This window comes from Salmo salar, chromosome ssa04, assembly GCF_905237065.1.
Source record: "Salmo salar chromosome ssa04, Ssal_v3.1, whole genome shotgun sequence".
Classification (NCBI taxonomy): domain Eukaryota; kingdom Metazoa; phylum Chordata; class Actinopteri; order Salmoniformes; family Salmonidae; genus Salmo; species Salmo salar.
In genome coordinates, this window is record NC_059445.1 from 49,849,574 (window position 1) to 49,865,110 (window position 15,537).

The 15,537-nt window shown below is 41.1% G+C and overlaps 1 protein-coding gene across 2 annotated transcripts; it reads right to left on the reverse strand.

The window, feature by feature from the left end:
* Nucleotides 1–570: 570 nt before the first annotated feature.
* On the reverse strand, nucleotides 571–6,101 carry nup62l (nucleoporin 62 like). 2 transcript variants are annotated; one of them, XM_014196876.2, is made up of 13 exons: nucleotides 5,991–6,101; nucleotides 5,294–5,549; nucleotides 4,400–4,791; nucleotides 4,192–4,275; nucleotides 3,926–3,958; nucleotides 3,669–3,788; nucleotides 3,398–3,494; nucleotides 3,105–3,249; nucleotides 2,911–2,960; nucleotides 2,628–2,762; nucleotides 2,413–2,524; nucleotides 1,908–1,974; nucleotides 571–1,776 (listed from the first exon to the last, which is right to left on the reverse strand). In XM_014196876.2, the coding sequence occupies exons 2-13, from the start codon at nucleotides 5,539–5,541 to the stop codon at nucleotides 1,685–1,687; spliced, it is 1,575 nt and encodes a 524-aa protein (XP_014052351.1). In that variant the 5' UTR covers nucleotides 5,542–5,549; nucleotides 5,991–6,101; the 3' UTR covers nucleotides 571–1,684. The 2 variants fall into 2 exon arrangements, with proteins under 2 accessions (XP_014052351.1, XP_014052347.1); XM_014196872.2 differs by having other exon boundaries at nucleotides 3,926–4,024.
* Nucleotides 6,102–15,537: the final 9,436 nt, after the last annotated feature.

Here is a 15,537-nt window from a genome sequence, read left to right on the forward strand (position 1 = left end):
TGAAATCTCACATAGGCTAGTATCAAACTTTGCTGTGGCCGAGGCCATGATTTGAGCTAACCAATTGGTCAGCGCAGTAGGCACACTCGATTTAGCAACAGATCTCCCGGTCCACCAGTTGGACGGAGTTTGTATTTGCAGACAAATTAAATTGTTAAAAATGGGAACACTTTGCCCACCCGGTGCGCAGGGCTTCTGAATCAAATGCACCTAACACCAACAGTGCAACACAAATATAAAAAAGGAGTGCAAGCCTTTCTGCCTTTTCTAGTTAACATTTCTGTAGAAAAGCTAGGTGATCAACTAGAAATGCCTTGAAGATCGACCAGTCGTTCGCAATCGACCGGTTGGTGACTACTGTTCTAGACAAATTTAATGGGAACGTTGCAGGGACATTTCTGCGCATCACTTGTCAGGCCGGAGAAGGACATGCATTACTACCAGTTCTGTCTGGGGGGGATCCTCCAGAACTCCCGACACCAAGGTCTGCTGCATGGTGCACTAAATGTATCTGGTTCAGGAGGGCCAGAGAGACGTGGTGAGCTGGGGTTCACACAAACACCATGCCAATTGGACACTTAACATTTTAATGCATATACTCATTCACTCAGACACACATTGCATTTTAAGACAAATTGTTACTGTCCCCACTAAAACAAATACTTAACATGTAATCTTTGAAATATTGAATTACTGTGGAATTCTATTCATTCCTATGAAAGACTGCCAATACGGCCGACCAGTAGCTTAAACCTCTCATTGGCCACCAGTACATAGCATCAGCAATCCAGGGTTTATATACATCATTAGGCTACCCCTGACCAACGCATACGAGCAGCACTGCTACCCTGTATAACACATTTTCTTATAGAATAATCTATTTTCCTTAAGACTGACAGTTGTCTGATTTTAAAAAGATATAGAAAAATCTATGAAATGCTAATTTTACTGTTAGGGGACACCAACACCATTTTGGTTTGTCACAAAATGATATGCACAGTATTTAGATTAGGAAAAAAACTAATTATGTTCTGCTTTGCATAGTCACTTGACTATCTTTACAATGATCTGCCATTGTCGAGGCTAGAGTACATTTCTATATGGAGTTAATGTAGTCAAGGCTTTGATGCTGAATTCTATAAACGCTTTGGAGGTGATAACTGGTGGAGGGATATGGTCAAAACTCAACAAATAGTGTCTCACACTGAACAAAACATGGAATTGTGCATTGATTCCTTTTTTAAACTGCCAAATGAATAGATCTGGTGTTGTGTTCAGCAACACGTGTTGGTTAATTGAAGCTCAATTTAATCCGTAGCACTAAAGACCTGTGCTACAGCGGTCGCGGAGACTGCGTTCACGGTAAATGTATGTCAACTCAATCCGAAATTACCTTTACATTTCTACAGTGCTGAGCTTAAACGTTACAGAATGAATGGAGCCCTAAAGCATATGAGCACAATATGTGCCGAATTGTTCCTTTACTCATAGAATGTATTATTTGCCCGTCACCGGTGTGGAAGTTCATATCTAAAACCCTAGCTTGGAGTAGGTTTCTATAAAATTCACAATTGATGCATTAAGCACATCTTTATCATAATTCCTCTCAAAAATATCTTCGTTGCATTAAAAACTAGCCTACTGCACATTCACATTATTTTCTGAGACATTACAATTCTCTAAATTAACCAAATGTTATGCGAAAAGTCTTCTCCTGCTCTTTGCGTCGGTTGTCGCAGAGTTTGGACACATCCTCCACCCTTCTCTGTAGAAGCACTGAGGAAAAACAGGGAGATATTACAGAGTTAATTTGGATTGAAGGAAGTCTTGACTCTGTATCAGAAAGGTCAAGTTAGTTGTGGAAGTAGTTTACTCAAGCTTCTCTGGACCATAGGTTAAATACTGACCCGAGTTCTGGTCAATCCATTGAAGAGAGTCCATGTGGGCATTGAGAATTTTACAGATCTGCTGAAGCTAAGAGGAAAAGTGTCAGCATAACTAATTATTCAGTTCCTCCTACCTAAATTAAACTATACAAGGGTGTATTCATTACAGGTACAAACAGTTATGAAAAATGCTGTATTTGCCAATAAAAAAAAATATTCCTAGTAATACAGATCTACTTAAATTAAATCATACCCCTGCACATCGACTGTATTAATGAGCACATTGTACTGGTACCCCTTGTATAGTCAAGTCACTGTTACTTATTGTGTATTATTACGTTTTACTTTTCTATTATTTCTCCATTTTCTTTCTCTGCATTGTTGAAGGGCCCATAAGTAAGCATTTCTCTGTTACTCCACACCTGTTTACAAAGTATGTGACATAACATTTGATTTAGAATAACTGTAGCAATATAGAAGCAGAAGCAACCAGGTATTCAGTAGACCATCTGTTTTTCTTTCTCACCGGGTCACTGGTATCAGCTGGCCCACAGGATGTGTTCAGGTGTTCAATTATTTCCTTTAGATCTTGGGACATCCTCTTCAGCTGGGCGTCCACGTTCTCTGCAAGCTTGTACCTTCAGAAAGAGAATGCATAAAGATTAAATATCACAACCATATAGTCATGAATCAGTTCACTGTGCACTGGTTCTCACTCAAAGCCTTTTGTTAAAACCTTACGTTCTCTCGCGTTCCTCGTCGGCATTCTGCATGTAGATGGTTCCACTCTGTTCTTTAACAGACTCCTCCAGCGGGGACAGCAGGTCCTCCAGTTCCTTCTGTTGTGACAGGATGAAGTCTAGCTCCTGGTCCAGCCTAGGATGGGTTAGAGAGCAGAAACACAAGGTTATCCAATAACTTTGACACAATAGTAACACAATGACTACTTGTCACAGATAAAGGACAGAATTCAGAATCTGGTGTACTCAAATACTCCATTAGACATAAACCGGTTAACTCCCACCTTCTTTGGTCCAGTTTCACCTTCTCCATCTCCCTGTGCAGTGATGTGATCTGTAACAACGAGATGAACATCCTCTTAATCTGCCATGAAGACACCCAAAAGTTCAATTGAAGGCCATTTCATGAGATTACAACAAATAGCATGGCCTAGATTCTAGTGGTGCAGTTACTACGAGAAGTGCCATGTCTGTTTACCTTCTCTCCGTTCTCCACCAGCGTGCGGTCCCAGGCGTTGACCTGGGTAGCCTGCTGTAAGAAGTGCCTTTCCTGGTCCTCCAACTCAAGACTCCACTTGTTGATGAGACCCTCTAGTTGGGCATAGGACATCACTGGAGGAGCACTGTAGAGGGGGAGTAAATGGACAGGGTCACATTGAAAAGACTAGGACTAAGAGTGGATAAGGATGTATTTAGAGAAATGCAAAAAAGGTTGAGGATACAGAAGCAGTGAGACACGTAATGAACTGGGCTGGCTAAACCCTGCAGTACCTTGCTGTAACAGTAGTGATGGTTGTGGCTACTCCAGTGATTGGGGCCGTTGCGCCGATGCCAGTGGCACCCGCAGGTTTCATACCCAGTGAAAAACCTGTTGTTGAGCCAGTGGTAGCGAAAACATAAAATCCACTACAGTGATGAATTCCTCAATATGACCAGAATTCATCAACGACAAACAAGCCCAGTTACAGAATTTTGCATAAACAAGCAACAATATCAAGCTTTAGTTATTCCAATAACCCTGTACGATGAAACAGTACGGTACCTGTGCCAGCTGGTGCTGTGGTGGTGGCAGTGACTGCTCCCAGGGGTTTGAGCATGAAGCCCAGGGTACTTCCTGCTGCCGATGTGGCAGCCGGGGCGGCTGAGGTGGGGGCAGCACCCACTGATCAGGAGAGAGTACGGGTAACAGACAAGAAAATTAATGCCACCACAGAATGTCAGAAAGACAAATTTAACCTAAGTTATGAGTTATTTGCTGACATTTGATTTCTCAGGCAAGAGTTAAAGGATAAAACTCACAAAAACCTGTGACTGCTGCCGTTGATGCTGGTACTGCAAAGAGAGAAGAACCTAATGAGGCCTGGGTAGCCGGGGCAGTTACAGCAGGGGCTGGAGTAGCTTTAGAGAAAGAAAAATAAATCAACTTGATATCAGTTGAAAAACAGGCACACACACACGTCCATTCAAAGATAAAACATTTTCTCAGACAGTTTCAAACATGTATTTTTCTCCAATTTGTCAGCTATTTATTTGATAAATGACATATGCCAAACGTCTCCATTTACCTGAAGGTTTGACACCAAAAGCAAATCCTCCACCCTGGGTTGTGGTTGGTGCAGCTGTTGAGGCCGGGGCCACAGAGTTCAGACCTGAGGGAAATAAAATACACTCACTCATTCAGGATGCACAAAACACATTAATGTAAGCATGTCATTTACTGTACATTACCTATGATCTGATCAACTGAGCTGACTAGAAGCTCAGAAAACTCACCTGTGGACTGGTTCCCCATGGAAAGGGTGGCAGGGGCGCTGTTCCCAAATGAGAAGCCCCCTCCTGCGGTTACGGTAGGGGCTGCCTGGACCTTGGCGGCACCAAAACTAAACCCACCTCCCATAATTTGAGCGGTTGCAGCAGGAGTTCCTAAAGAAAGCCCACCAGCTGCTGCTGGTTGAGCCTGAGTTTGGGCAACAGAGGCTCCAAGCCCCCCTGTGGTCCCAAAGCTGAACCCCCCTCCTGTGGGAACAGCAGTGGTTTGTGTGGCGAAACCCCCACCAAGTCCAAAGCCTGCCCCAGAGGTGGGGGTTGCCATCCCCATAGTTAGCCCTGTCGGTGCTGGTTGAGAGGCAGCTGGTGTGCCCAGATTGAGTTTAGCAGTGGGAGTCCTAGAGATAAAAGTAAAGAGAAAAGAATGCATTAGAAAATCTACATTACAATCCTACTAAAAGTTTGCCTTGCTAGCCAGACTCCTTGTTCCAGCCAAATGCTACGCCCACGGATGTCAGTTTCTTCTCCGCAATAAGTCGATCTGAGAACCTCCCTGACCCATCATTGAATGCGAACACATTCAGGGCAGTCTGAATGGTCCAAAAACAGATTGGTTGGGCTAGAGATCAGGAACACATTTCATTATCTTTGATTGGTTAGCGACAAGCCAAACACCGATAACTGTTTTGTTTAACACCCCTTGTTCCCCTCGTCCCCAAAAACGACTTTAATGATGGCAGTCTCAGACTAAAAGTATGAAATGAACAACAGAGCAGCCGAAGAATTGTGTGAGTCGTCAGGCTAACTAAAAGCTAAAACAGGTAACAACCTACCCAAGATTAACATAAGTGCTATAACTATCCAAACATCCATGTAAATTACATCATCCAATGCACCCACCCAATAGAGAAGCCTCCTCCTGCTGGAGTACTGTTCTGTGTAGGGTTCCCAAAGCTGAATCCTCCAGTTGAGTTTGTACTGTTCGGGGGCTGGGCAGGATTGGGGGGTCCAAAAGAGAAGCCACCACCTGGAGCTGTAGGTGCAGCACTGGCATTCCCAAAGCCTGTGCCTGGCGCAGCTGTGGTTTTTGGAGCTCCAAAGCTGTATCCAGTATTGGACGCTTGTCCAAAGTTGAATCCTCCACTCATTGTCCTATCTAGGAAGGAGGACACAAGGTAGAGATGAATACAATGACATTACATCGTACCGATGTCATAGTCCCTTCAACGTCTTCACCCACTAGCACAATTTAGCTAGCCACATAATAAGATATGCAGATTTATACAGGTCAACCCCATGTCACTTCTTTGACTTATCTATTTTTTTACACTGACAGTATTTGTAAATAGACATTCTGGGAGAACGGTTGCTATACTATAGCAAGTTAGCGTACTTACTTAGCTAACGTTAGTGTTCTAGCTAGTAAATTAGTTAATTAACGTTAGCTAGCTACTAAAATACGAACGAGAGTTAACATTAGCTAGTGAACAAAACGCCATATATTAACGTTGTATTGCAATACCACCAGCTAAACAACAGTATACATGTTCATTCACTGAGAAGGAACAAATCCTGTCAATTGATAAAATTACCATACCTCCCCTCTTCTACCGACAAGAGATGAAATTGAACGAATGCTTTCTGCGCGCACTATGAACGCGTTTGATTGCGTTAACGACATCGCTATGGAACTAAGTACTTCCGGGACAAGGATTTTATCTTTCACAAGAGTCCCGTCCTGCATACTTTGTAAATGAAATAGGGCGAAAATGGAATACGTGCACTATTATCGATATTTTATAGTTCTCATACAAAGAATAATGAAAATTATTTCTGAGATATGTGATTTGTTTATTTCTTATCTAAAAATGGTCAATGTTTGTACAATATTTTTTTGCACCACACACACCCTTGTATGTACGTTGTCGCAGTAAAGGGGCTCCATACTATTCAGGAGCACTTGTAGTTTCCAAATCCTGAATTTACACCCAGAGAAGCGTTGGTGCTCATTTTGCCAACCGTAAAGAGTGACCAAGCAGCTTAAATGCACTTCGTTTTTTCATATTGGACATGCATATTGCAGCATACACAGTTCCTTGTAAATTGTGTCGCAGTAAAAGGGGGTTCATTCTTCTCCGGAGCACCTTTAGTTTCCAAAGCTACAGTTTACAGGAGCGTCGCTGATCATTCTACAAACAATGTTTGTTTATGAAGTCAATAGATGCAATTTGGTCAAACATACTTTATTCATAAAAAATATCACGATGAAGTTAAACAAATGCTTTATGAAATTGATCAACAGTAACACTGAAGTATCAAATGATATGCAAGATCCTCTTCATCTCATTGGTTGAGTCAGCCCCGGGCACAAACTGGTTGAATACAGCCGTTTAAGCAGTCTTTAATAAGGTCCGCAGAATGAGCAGTGAAGCTCATCGAGCTGTAAATTCCAGAATGTAAAGTAAAAGTAGAATGGACCCCTTTAACTTCGATATAACATACAGAAAAGTGTACAGTGCAATATGTCTAATATGAAAAAACTATTGGATTTAAGCTCATTGGACATGTAAGGGCCAAACAAGCTTTGAGTGTGCCATTGTAGATTTACCCCCATTTACCACCAGTAATACATAACTTCAGCTGATTGAGGTAATATTGAACCTCTTCCAATGTCAGCCCTGCCATATCAGGATATTTCCGAGCTGCTTTCACAATTAGCTGTATTCTGACTGTGTTAAACTTTTTCAGCACAGCTATTAATTACTCCTGCTATGAACGTCACCAGTTCTCTTCGTCTCCACCCACCAGCTCAGTGGTCCCCGGTCTATACCCTACTCTCCCTTGCAACTGCGTCTCCCTGGGCCTGGACCACCCTCACTGCCTCAGCATGACACCCTTCTCTCCACTCTCACTTGTTGCACCTCCACTGCCTGTTTCACTGAGCACCCCCACAACTGCAGCACTTTGGTTGTACTCCGTCCCCACACTTCCCATACTCATGCTTTCCTCCACACCTGGCACACCACTTTCGCCTTACAGGCTGCTGCCACAAGCCAAAAGCTCTGGCAGTTATATTTAAAAGCGTGTCAGTACACAAACCCTCACATAACTCATAACTCCTATGGCACATGTCACTCATTCCACGGAGGGTCGAGTGTCAGCAGGTTTTCACTCCACCCTTGTACTTGATTGATGAATTAAGGTCACTAATTAGGCATGAACTCCCCTCACCTGGTTGTCTAGGTATTAATTGAAAGGAAAAAACAACCTGCAGACACAGCCTTCTGTGGAATGAGTTTGACACACCTGTCCTATGGTTACTTTGTTTGGAAGTACCCTGTACTCGAAGTGTAACAGAAAAGGTAGATAAGGGAGTGAAGAGTGGTTAAGTTTGCTATTTGAAAAACGCGCCTTCCAGATCCGACTTGATAACCTACAGCTGTAAACTTCACAACTCTTTAAAACATCAATGGAGCCACAACCAATGTCTTAGATCATTGGCTGCAACAATGCTGCCCTTAAAAAAGGATGGCCATTTTGAAAACTGCAGTATATATTTTGGACACAGTAATTGCAATATTACTGCAGTAAAAAGGTGTTATTTTGGACAGTACTTGCAGCATACTGCAGTTATACTAGTGTACTGTGGTTATACTGCATTCAACAAGTAGAAGTATCATTTTATTTTGTAGTAGTACATGCAGTGGATTATTTATGGTTTCAAACAAGTAAATATGAACAGAACGGCATTCAAATAAGAATTTCTTGGAGCAAACAAGATTCTAGAAAAGCCCCCTTCAATTTAGACTTTTACAGATGGAGAAAAATTGCATGTCAGAAAATGCAGGTACTAAGGTTCAAGGCCACCACACAGACAAGGTTTTCAAAATGTAGTTTCTTTATATTTTGTTCAAGGACTAAAGAGTGAACACATTAACAAACACAGATACATAAACAAGAACAGTCCATCCTGGTAGAAGACATATTTGCACTGTGTTTTGAGTCCATTTGGGGATTGGTCACTGTCGCACAGTTGCTGGACTCCATTGCACACCACTCTAGCACAGGCCACAATGAGGGGGAGAACAGAGCAAAGGTGAGGGGATCATTCTCATGGAGCATCTCAAAATCACTCACATGGGTTGGGAAAGTCATTCCATATCTGGGAAATTGCAGAACGTGTGTGCATTAGTGAGCTCCTCCAATGCAGTTTTCAAACACTACTGATCGTTTCAAAGTAACATTATGTGATCAATGACTTCTGAAGCTCCTGCTGCCTCTTGTTCTTCTATATAATGGCGGTCCGCAAACAAACAAAGGTGCATGCCGCTACCTACTGTGCGGTCAATCACAGTTTATAACATTATCTCCCCATTTCTAAATCCTCCTACCTAACTCAGTAATTCTGAGAAAATAAGAGCCCTAACTTAAGACTCTGCTCCACTGTTTCATCAACCATACACTCCAGACACAAACCATTCACATGCTTGCAAACCAGATGAAATGACGAGTTCAATGTACAATGCCCTAGGCGCAATCTAGCAAACACCACCTCTTCCTTCCTAATCTGACCTTTGAATCTTGGTCAACAACCTTTCTTTGGAGGGCATATAAATGACAGCCCTTGGGCTCAGAGTCCAATCTCTTCTGCCACACATCTATCAAAATGGCTCTGATCTTACATTTGGCCGCACCTCTACCCAGTGGAACATTAATATCAATTATATCTTGTTTCAAAGCTCTTTTGGCTAACTGGTCTACAATTTAATTCCATTCCACACCCAAATGTGCTAGCACCAAGCAGAATCTCACTACTACACCCAGTCTCTCAATTCTCCATAATAACATGAACTCCTCCAATAGGTCACTCATAATAGATTTGCCAGATTATTATTATTTTTTAATTTAACTAGGCAAGTCAGTTAAGAACAAATTCTTATTTACAATGATGGCCTACCCCGGCCAAACCCTAACAACGCTGGGCCAATTGTGCGCCGTCCTATGGGACTGCCAATCACGGCTGGTTGTGATACAGCCTGGAATCGAACCAGGGTCTGTACTGACACCTCTAGCACTGAGATGCAGTGCCTTAGACCGCTGCACCACTCGGGAGCCCAATGATAAACTATTCAATACAGACAGGGAATATGAGCATACTATAATTCCTGCAGGTTGAGAAACTATCGCCAACAGCTCACCTGTTCGTATTCTCTACATCTGCGCCCACTATCTGGGTCCTTGGAACAATCTGTGAAAAGCAATACAAATGCATAGAAACTTCTACCAATTTAATTGTCAACCAGTTTCCCTATAGCACTGACTTCTGACCAATCTTTTCTTTACCAAGGTTAGATCAGTAACCACAGAGAAACATCTATCACCACAGAAGGGCCAACCTCTAACTCCCTCAAACCACTCATCAGCAAGCTTTCCAACCAAAACCACTGCCTTGTCTACTAGTGTATTCCCAACAGTCATCTAGAACAGTAGCAGTGGGATGCTCAACCTCACAGCCTTTCAACCTAACAACATTTTACACCCTATATCCAAAGGATTCTCACCTGCCACCACTATTAAGGAACATAGAGATGTTGATTTAAATGCACCAATACATATCCTTGAAGCTATAATACTGGATTCTGTCCAGCCTCTGAAGCCAAGTCTTTGGCGCTGTTCTATACTATACACCCGTAATCAATTGTTGTCCTGATCAGAACTCTATGAATATCCATCAATGATATTCTGTCAGCACCCCATTCATAACCAGAGACCGAGCGCATAAGATTCACCACCTTCTTACACTTCGTTTCAACATTTATAACATGATCTTTTCATGTATAATTGCTCGTTGAACCATAAATCCAAATATTTGTATTTAGAAACCCTCCCCATAGGCTGTCCATACAGAAACGGTATATTATAATCAACTTTCTTCAAAATGCAGCAAGACTTCGCCACTGACAATTTAAAAATGCTAGTCAATCGACCATCTTTCAACATCCACTATAGCTTGAACAGATTTTCACGAGACTTTCTTCCAAATAGCTCCATCGTCAGCATATAGGGAAGCTCCAATGCCACTGCCTACATTTAAAAAACATTGTTAATCATAATATTGAACAAAATAGGACTGAGATCACTGCCTTGAGGAATACCATTGTCAACTCCATAGGCATCAGATAAAATAGGATCCATTTTAACTCAAAAAGAGCGATTTAAATAAGGTCAAACCCCAATTATAAAATCTCCCACCAATTCCAAGTATTTTCATCTTAATCAGAAGGCCTTCTCTGCACATAGGGTCTTATGCCTTTTCAATGTCAAAAATGACAGCAGCCATTACTTTTCATGACCAGAGTTTTTTATAAATGTTTTTACTTCATTGCTCACCTTTACTAATGCATCCAAAATTAGATCTACCTTTACGAAATCTACTTTGACTCAATAAACCACTATGTTCCAGGAACATCTGACAATCAGTTGACTATCATCTTTTCCATTAGTTTACACAAGTTATAGGTCAGTGCTATTGGTCTAACTATCAGCACATGAAGGGTCCTTAACAGGCTTTACAAAAAGGTAATATTACTGCACGTTTCCAACCAGAAGGTATAACCCCCTCACTCCAAATCTTATGGGCATCTTTCTTTTGGTGTTTTTCAGAGTCAGTAGAAAGGCCTCTTTAGTGTCCTCAGTTTTCATAACTGTGACCTTAATTGCCTACCATCTGTAAGCTGTTAGTGTCTTAACAACCATTCCACAGGTGCATGTTCATTAATTGTTTATGGTTCATTGAACAAGCATGGGAAACAGTGTATAAACCCTTTACAATGATCTGTGAAAGTTATTTGAATTTTTACAAATTATCTTTGAAAGACAGGGTCCTGAAAAAATGACTTTTTGTTTTTTTGTGAGTTTACATCAACTGGCCTCTCTAAAGAGAACTTTCCAACAGACTCAAACTTTTCCCAGTCTGCTTTATGAAAGCCCCATCTTCTGAATGGTAGTCTATCTGGAATAGTAACATCACAGTTCATGGTACACCAAATCAGGAAATGATCACTTCCAACAGTAGAATCATCCATTACATTGCATTCACACATAGATGCAATAGAGTTAGAAGCCAGTGTGAGGCCCAGGCAAGATGTAACCCCTCCAACAACTACTGTACCACATCCATCGTTAAGACATACCAATGCTCATTTCCATCATACCTTCCACAATAGTACCATTAGCAGCTGTGCATTAAAGTCGCCTCACAATCTCTAGAGCCCAATTCTCGTGATATTTCAGACGTCGCTACAGTTAGTTGACGACAAGGGTTGTAAAAATGTTGCAACTTAATATTACTACCTGCACTGTAGATTTCCACCACACATTGACATTCAGATGGGACAGGTATATTACGATATACAAGACCTTCTCTTATGAACATAGGTCAACTTGACAGGGTGGTGGTTGTGCTATCAGATCTGATCTAATAATAACCAGGAATAATAAAATCAAGATGTGGTCTAAGCCATGTTCCTTGAACACATCAGGGTTGATCTCTAAATCTATTACACATTTCTTAAACTCCTGACCATTAGCAATAAGGCTTCTGGCATTCCACTGAAGGATGACAAAAACCATAACTCTGCCTATCATACTGAGACATTCCATCATTAGGACTCAACATATCACCAATCATTGTGACAATAACATTTGTTCTTTCCATCAATGCAGTAAAGTTGATAACCTTTCTAATGAAGGCTATAAAGTCAATCTGATTAACTATCCACATTTGTGAGAAAAAGGATTTCTGAACGGGTCTCCTATCCGTGTCAGGACTAACGTACGCAACATTCGACAGAAGGTCCACTTATTCCAGGACTGACCCTATTACCTCCAGCATTCTTCTTAATAGTTCCACTAATCTGCCTTGCAGCCTCTGCATAAGAGAAATTATTGAATTAGTGATTATTTTTCCTTTTCAGCACACACCATCCAGGTCCTTGACTTATCCCCACCCATATCATCAGAACAATTATCCATGTCGACCATAGTCCAGCACATCTGTTGCTAAACCGCCTACCACAATATAGAACGATAGATTCTGTTTCGCTTATCCACCGACCTGTTTCTGGCCGTAACTAATCTTGTCGCACAACGAAGGGTTTGACTGCGGCCTGAAATTCCCATCCGAAGGTCCGTTTGATCACGTAGTTTCGCAAAATGCAAGATCCCACTTGTTTCGCCATCGTTCCAGTGCCTTCTATTACAAGCCGTTTTCAAATCCAATGGTGTGTACAAATCCTGGATGGCTGACAGGGGGCACTGTATTTAAGTCAAGGCGCAGTCATGTTGGTACTCCTCAATTGTAAGAAAGACGTTGGAAGCTATAGAAATGCATTTATTAATTTCTACATTTGTTTGACACGTTTATTCTATTTGACACTAATGCATACTTGTAAAATATATACACAAGCAAAACATTTTTTTTTGCGAGTACTAATGTTACTGCCACCACAACAACAAAAATATTTTTAAAATACACGCAATTTTGTCCTTGAAACATCTCATTGAAATACTGTGGAATTTCATTCATTCCTATGGAGGACTGCTGCACTAGGGAGTGCCAATATGGCCGACAGGTGGCTTCAAATCCTCTGAATAGCGTTGAACAACCTGCTAAATCTTTGCTGTCAAGGACGGGGGGCTTTGCCAAATATGAAGAAAGTGGGAGGGGGGGGGGCAGTGGTGTGAAGTACTTAAGTGGTACTAGAAAATACTTTGGGTCATCTGTACTTTACTATTTGAGACAACTTTTACTTCACTACATTCCTTAAGAAAATAATGTACTTTCTACTCCATACATTTTCCTTGACAAAAGTACGTTATATTTTGAATGCTTAGCAGGACAGGAAAAGAGAAAATCAAGAGAAAATCCCTGGTCATCCCTTCTGCCTCTGATCTGGCAGACTCACTAAACACATGGTTCATTTGTAAATGTCTGAGTGTTGGAGTGTGCCCCTGGCTTTCCGTTAAAAAAAAATCCAAATGGTACCGTCTGGTTTGCTTAATATAAGGAATTTGAAACGATTTCTACTTTTACTAAGGTATATTTAAATCCAAATGCTTTCACTCAAGTAGTATTTTACTGGGTGACTCATGTTTACTTGGGGGACAATGAGCAAGAACACACCCATTCAAATGTAAACAATGCATAACAAAGTAGCCATGTGCTATCTTGTCCTAATCTTTAAATTAATTATAAAAATAAAAAGTGCAGAGACAATAAAACCAGTGTTCTGTGTTCTCCATTTAGTCTTGGTCAGTTTCCGTGCTGCAGCATTCTGTATGTTTGCAGTTGACCAATGGCTTTCTTGGGTAGACCAGACAGGAGAGTATTACAGTAATCCAGTCTACTTGCAATAAAAGCATGGATGAGTCTCTCTGTAACTGCCTGACAGAGAAACGGCCACACATTTTCCTCAGATGGTAAAAAGCTGTCACATTCCTAATGTGTGATTCGAAATAGAGTTCAGAATCTAAAATAACACCTAGGTTTTCTTAACGTCATTGACCGTGAATTAAAACGTGTGGTCAGACTATCACTCCGTGCCTTGGCTCCAGTACCTCGGTCTTGTCTAGATTTAGCTGGAGGAAGTTGAGGCATCCAAGTATTTAAAAATCACTAATACAGTCCCAATCATTTATCCGTGGAGGTAAAATCCTCCGGTGACACAGAAATGTAAAGTTGTGTCTGCGTAGCCGTGAAAAATCAATGCTGTGCTTTCTGATAACATATATAAAGTGAACAGTGCCGGACCAAAAATCTAACCTTTCGCAATGCAAAATGTGATATGTATACTGAAAAAATATACAGTTGAAGTGGGAAGTTTACATACACCTTAGCCAAATACATTTAAACTCAGTTTCACAATTCCTGACATTTAATCCTAGTAAAAAATCCCTGTCTTAGGTCAGTTAGGATCACCACTTTATTTTAAGAATGTGAAATGTCAGAATAATAGTAGAGAGAATGATTTATTCCAGCTTTTATTTATTTCATAACATTCCCAGTGGGTCAGCAGTTTACATACACTCAATTAGTATTTGGTAGCATTTACTTTAAATTGTTTAACTTGGGTCAAACGTTTTGGGTAGCCTTCCACAAGCTTCCCACAATAAGTTGGGTGAATTATGGCCCATTCCTCCTGACAGAGCTGGGGTAACGGAGTCAGGTTTGTAGGCCTCCTTGCTCGCACACACTTTTTCAGTTCTGCCCACAGATTTTCTATAGGATTGAGGTCAAGGCTTTGTGATGGCCACTCCAATACCTTGACTTTGTTGTCCTTAAGCCACAACTTTGGAAGTATGCTTGGAGTTATTGTCCATTTGGAAGACCCATTTGCGACCAAGCTTCAACTTCCTGACTGATGTCTTGAGATGTTGCTTCAATATATCCACATAATTTTCTCTGAGCAGTTGATGTGTCTGTTACTTGAACTCTGAAGCATTTATTTTGGCTGCAATTTCTGAGGCTGTTAACTAATGAACTTATCCTCTGCAGCAGAGGTAACTCTGGGTCTTCCTTTCCTGTGGTGGCCCTCATGAGTGCCAGTTTCATCATAGCGCTTGATGGTTTTTGTGACTGCACTTGAAGAAACTTTCAAAGTTCTTTTAATTTTCCGGATTGACTGACCTTCATGTCTTACAGTAATGATGGACTGTAATTTCTCTTTGCTTATTTGCGCTGTTCTTGCCATAATATGGACTTGGTCTTTTACCAAATAGGGCTATCTTCTGTATACCACCCCTACCTTGTAACAACACAACTGATTGGCTCAAACGTGTTAAGGAGGAAAGAAATTGCAGATATTAAACAAGGCACACCAGTTCATTTTAAAGAATTCCACATAACTACCTCGTGAAGCTGGTTGAGAGAATGCCAAGAGTGTGCAAAGCTGTGATCAAGGCACAGGGTGGCTACTTTGAACAATCTCAAATATATTTTGATTTGTTTAACACTTGGTTACTACATGAGTCCATATGTGTTATTTCATAGTTTTGATGTCTTCACTATTATTCTACAATGTAGAAAAATCCAAGAAAATCCCTTGAATGAGTAGGTGTGTTCAAACTTTTGACTGGTACTGTAT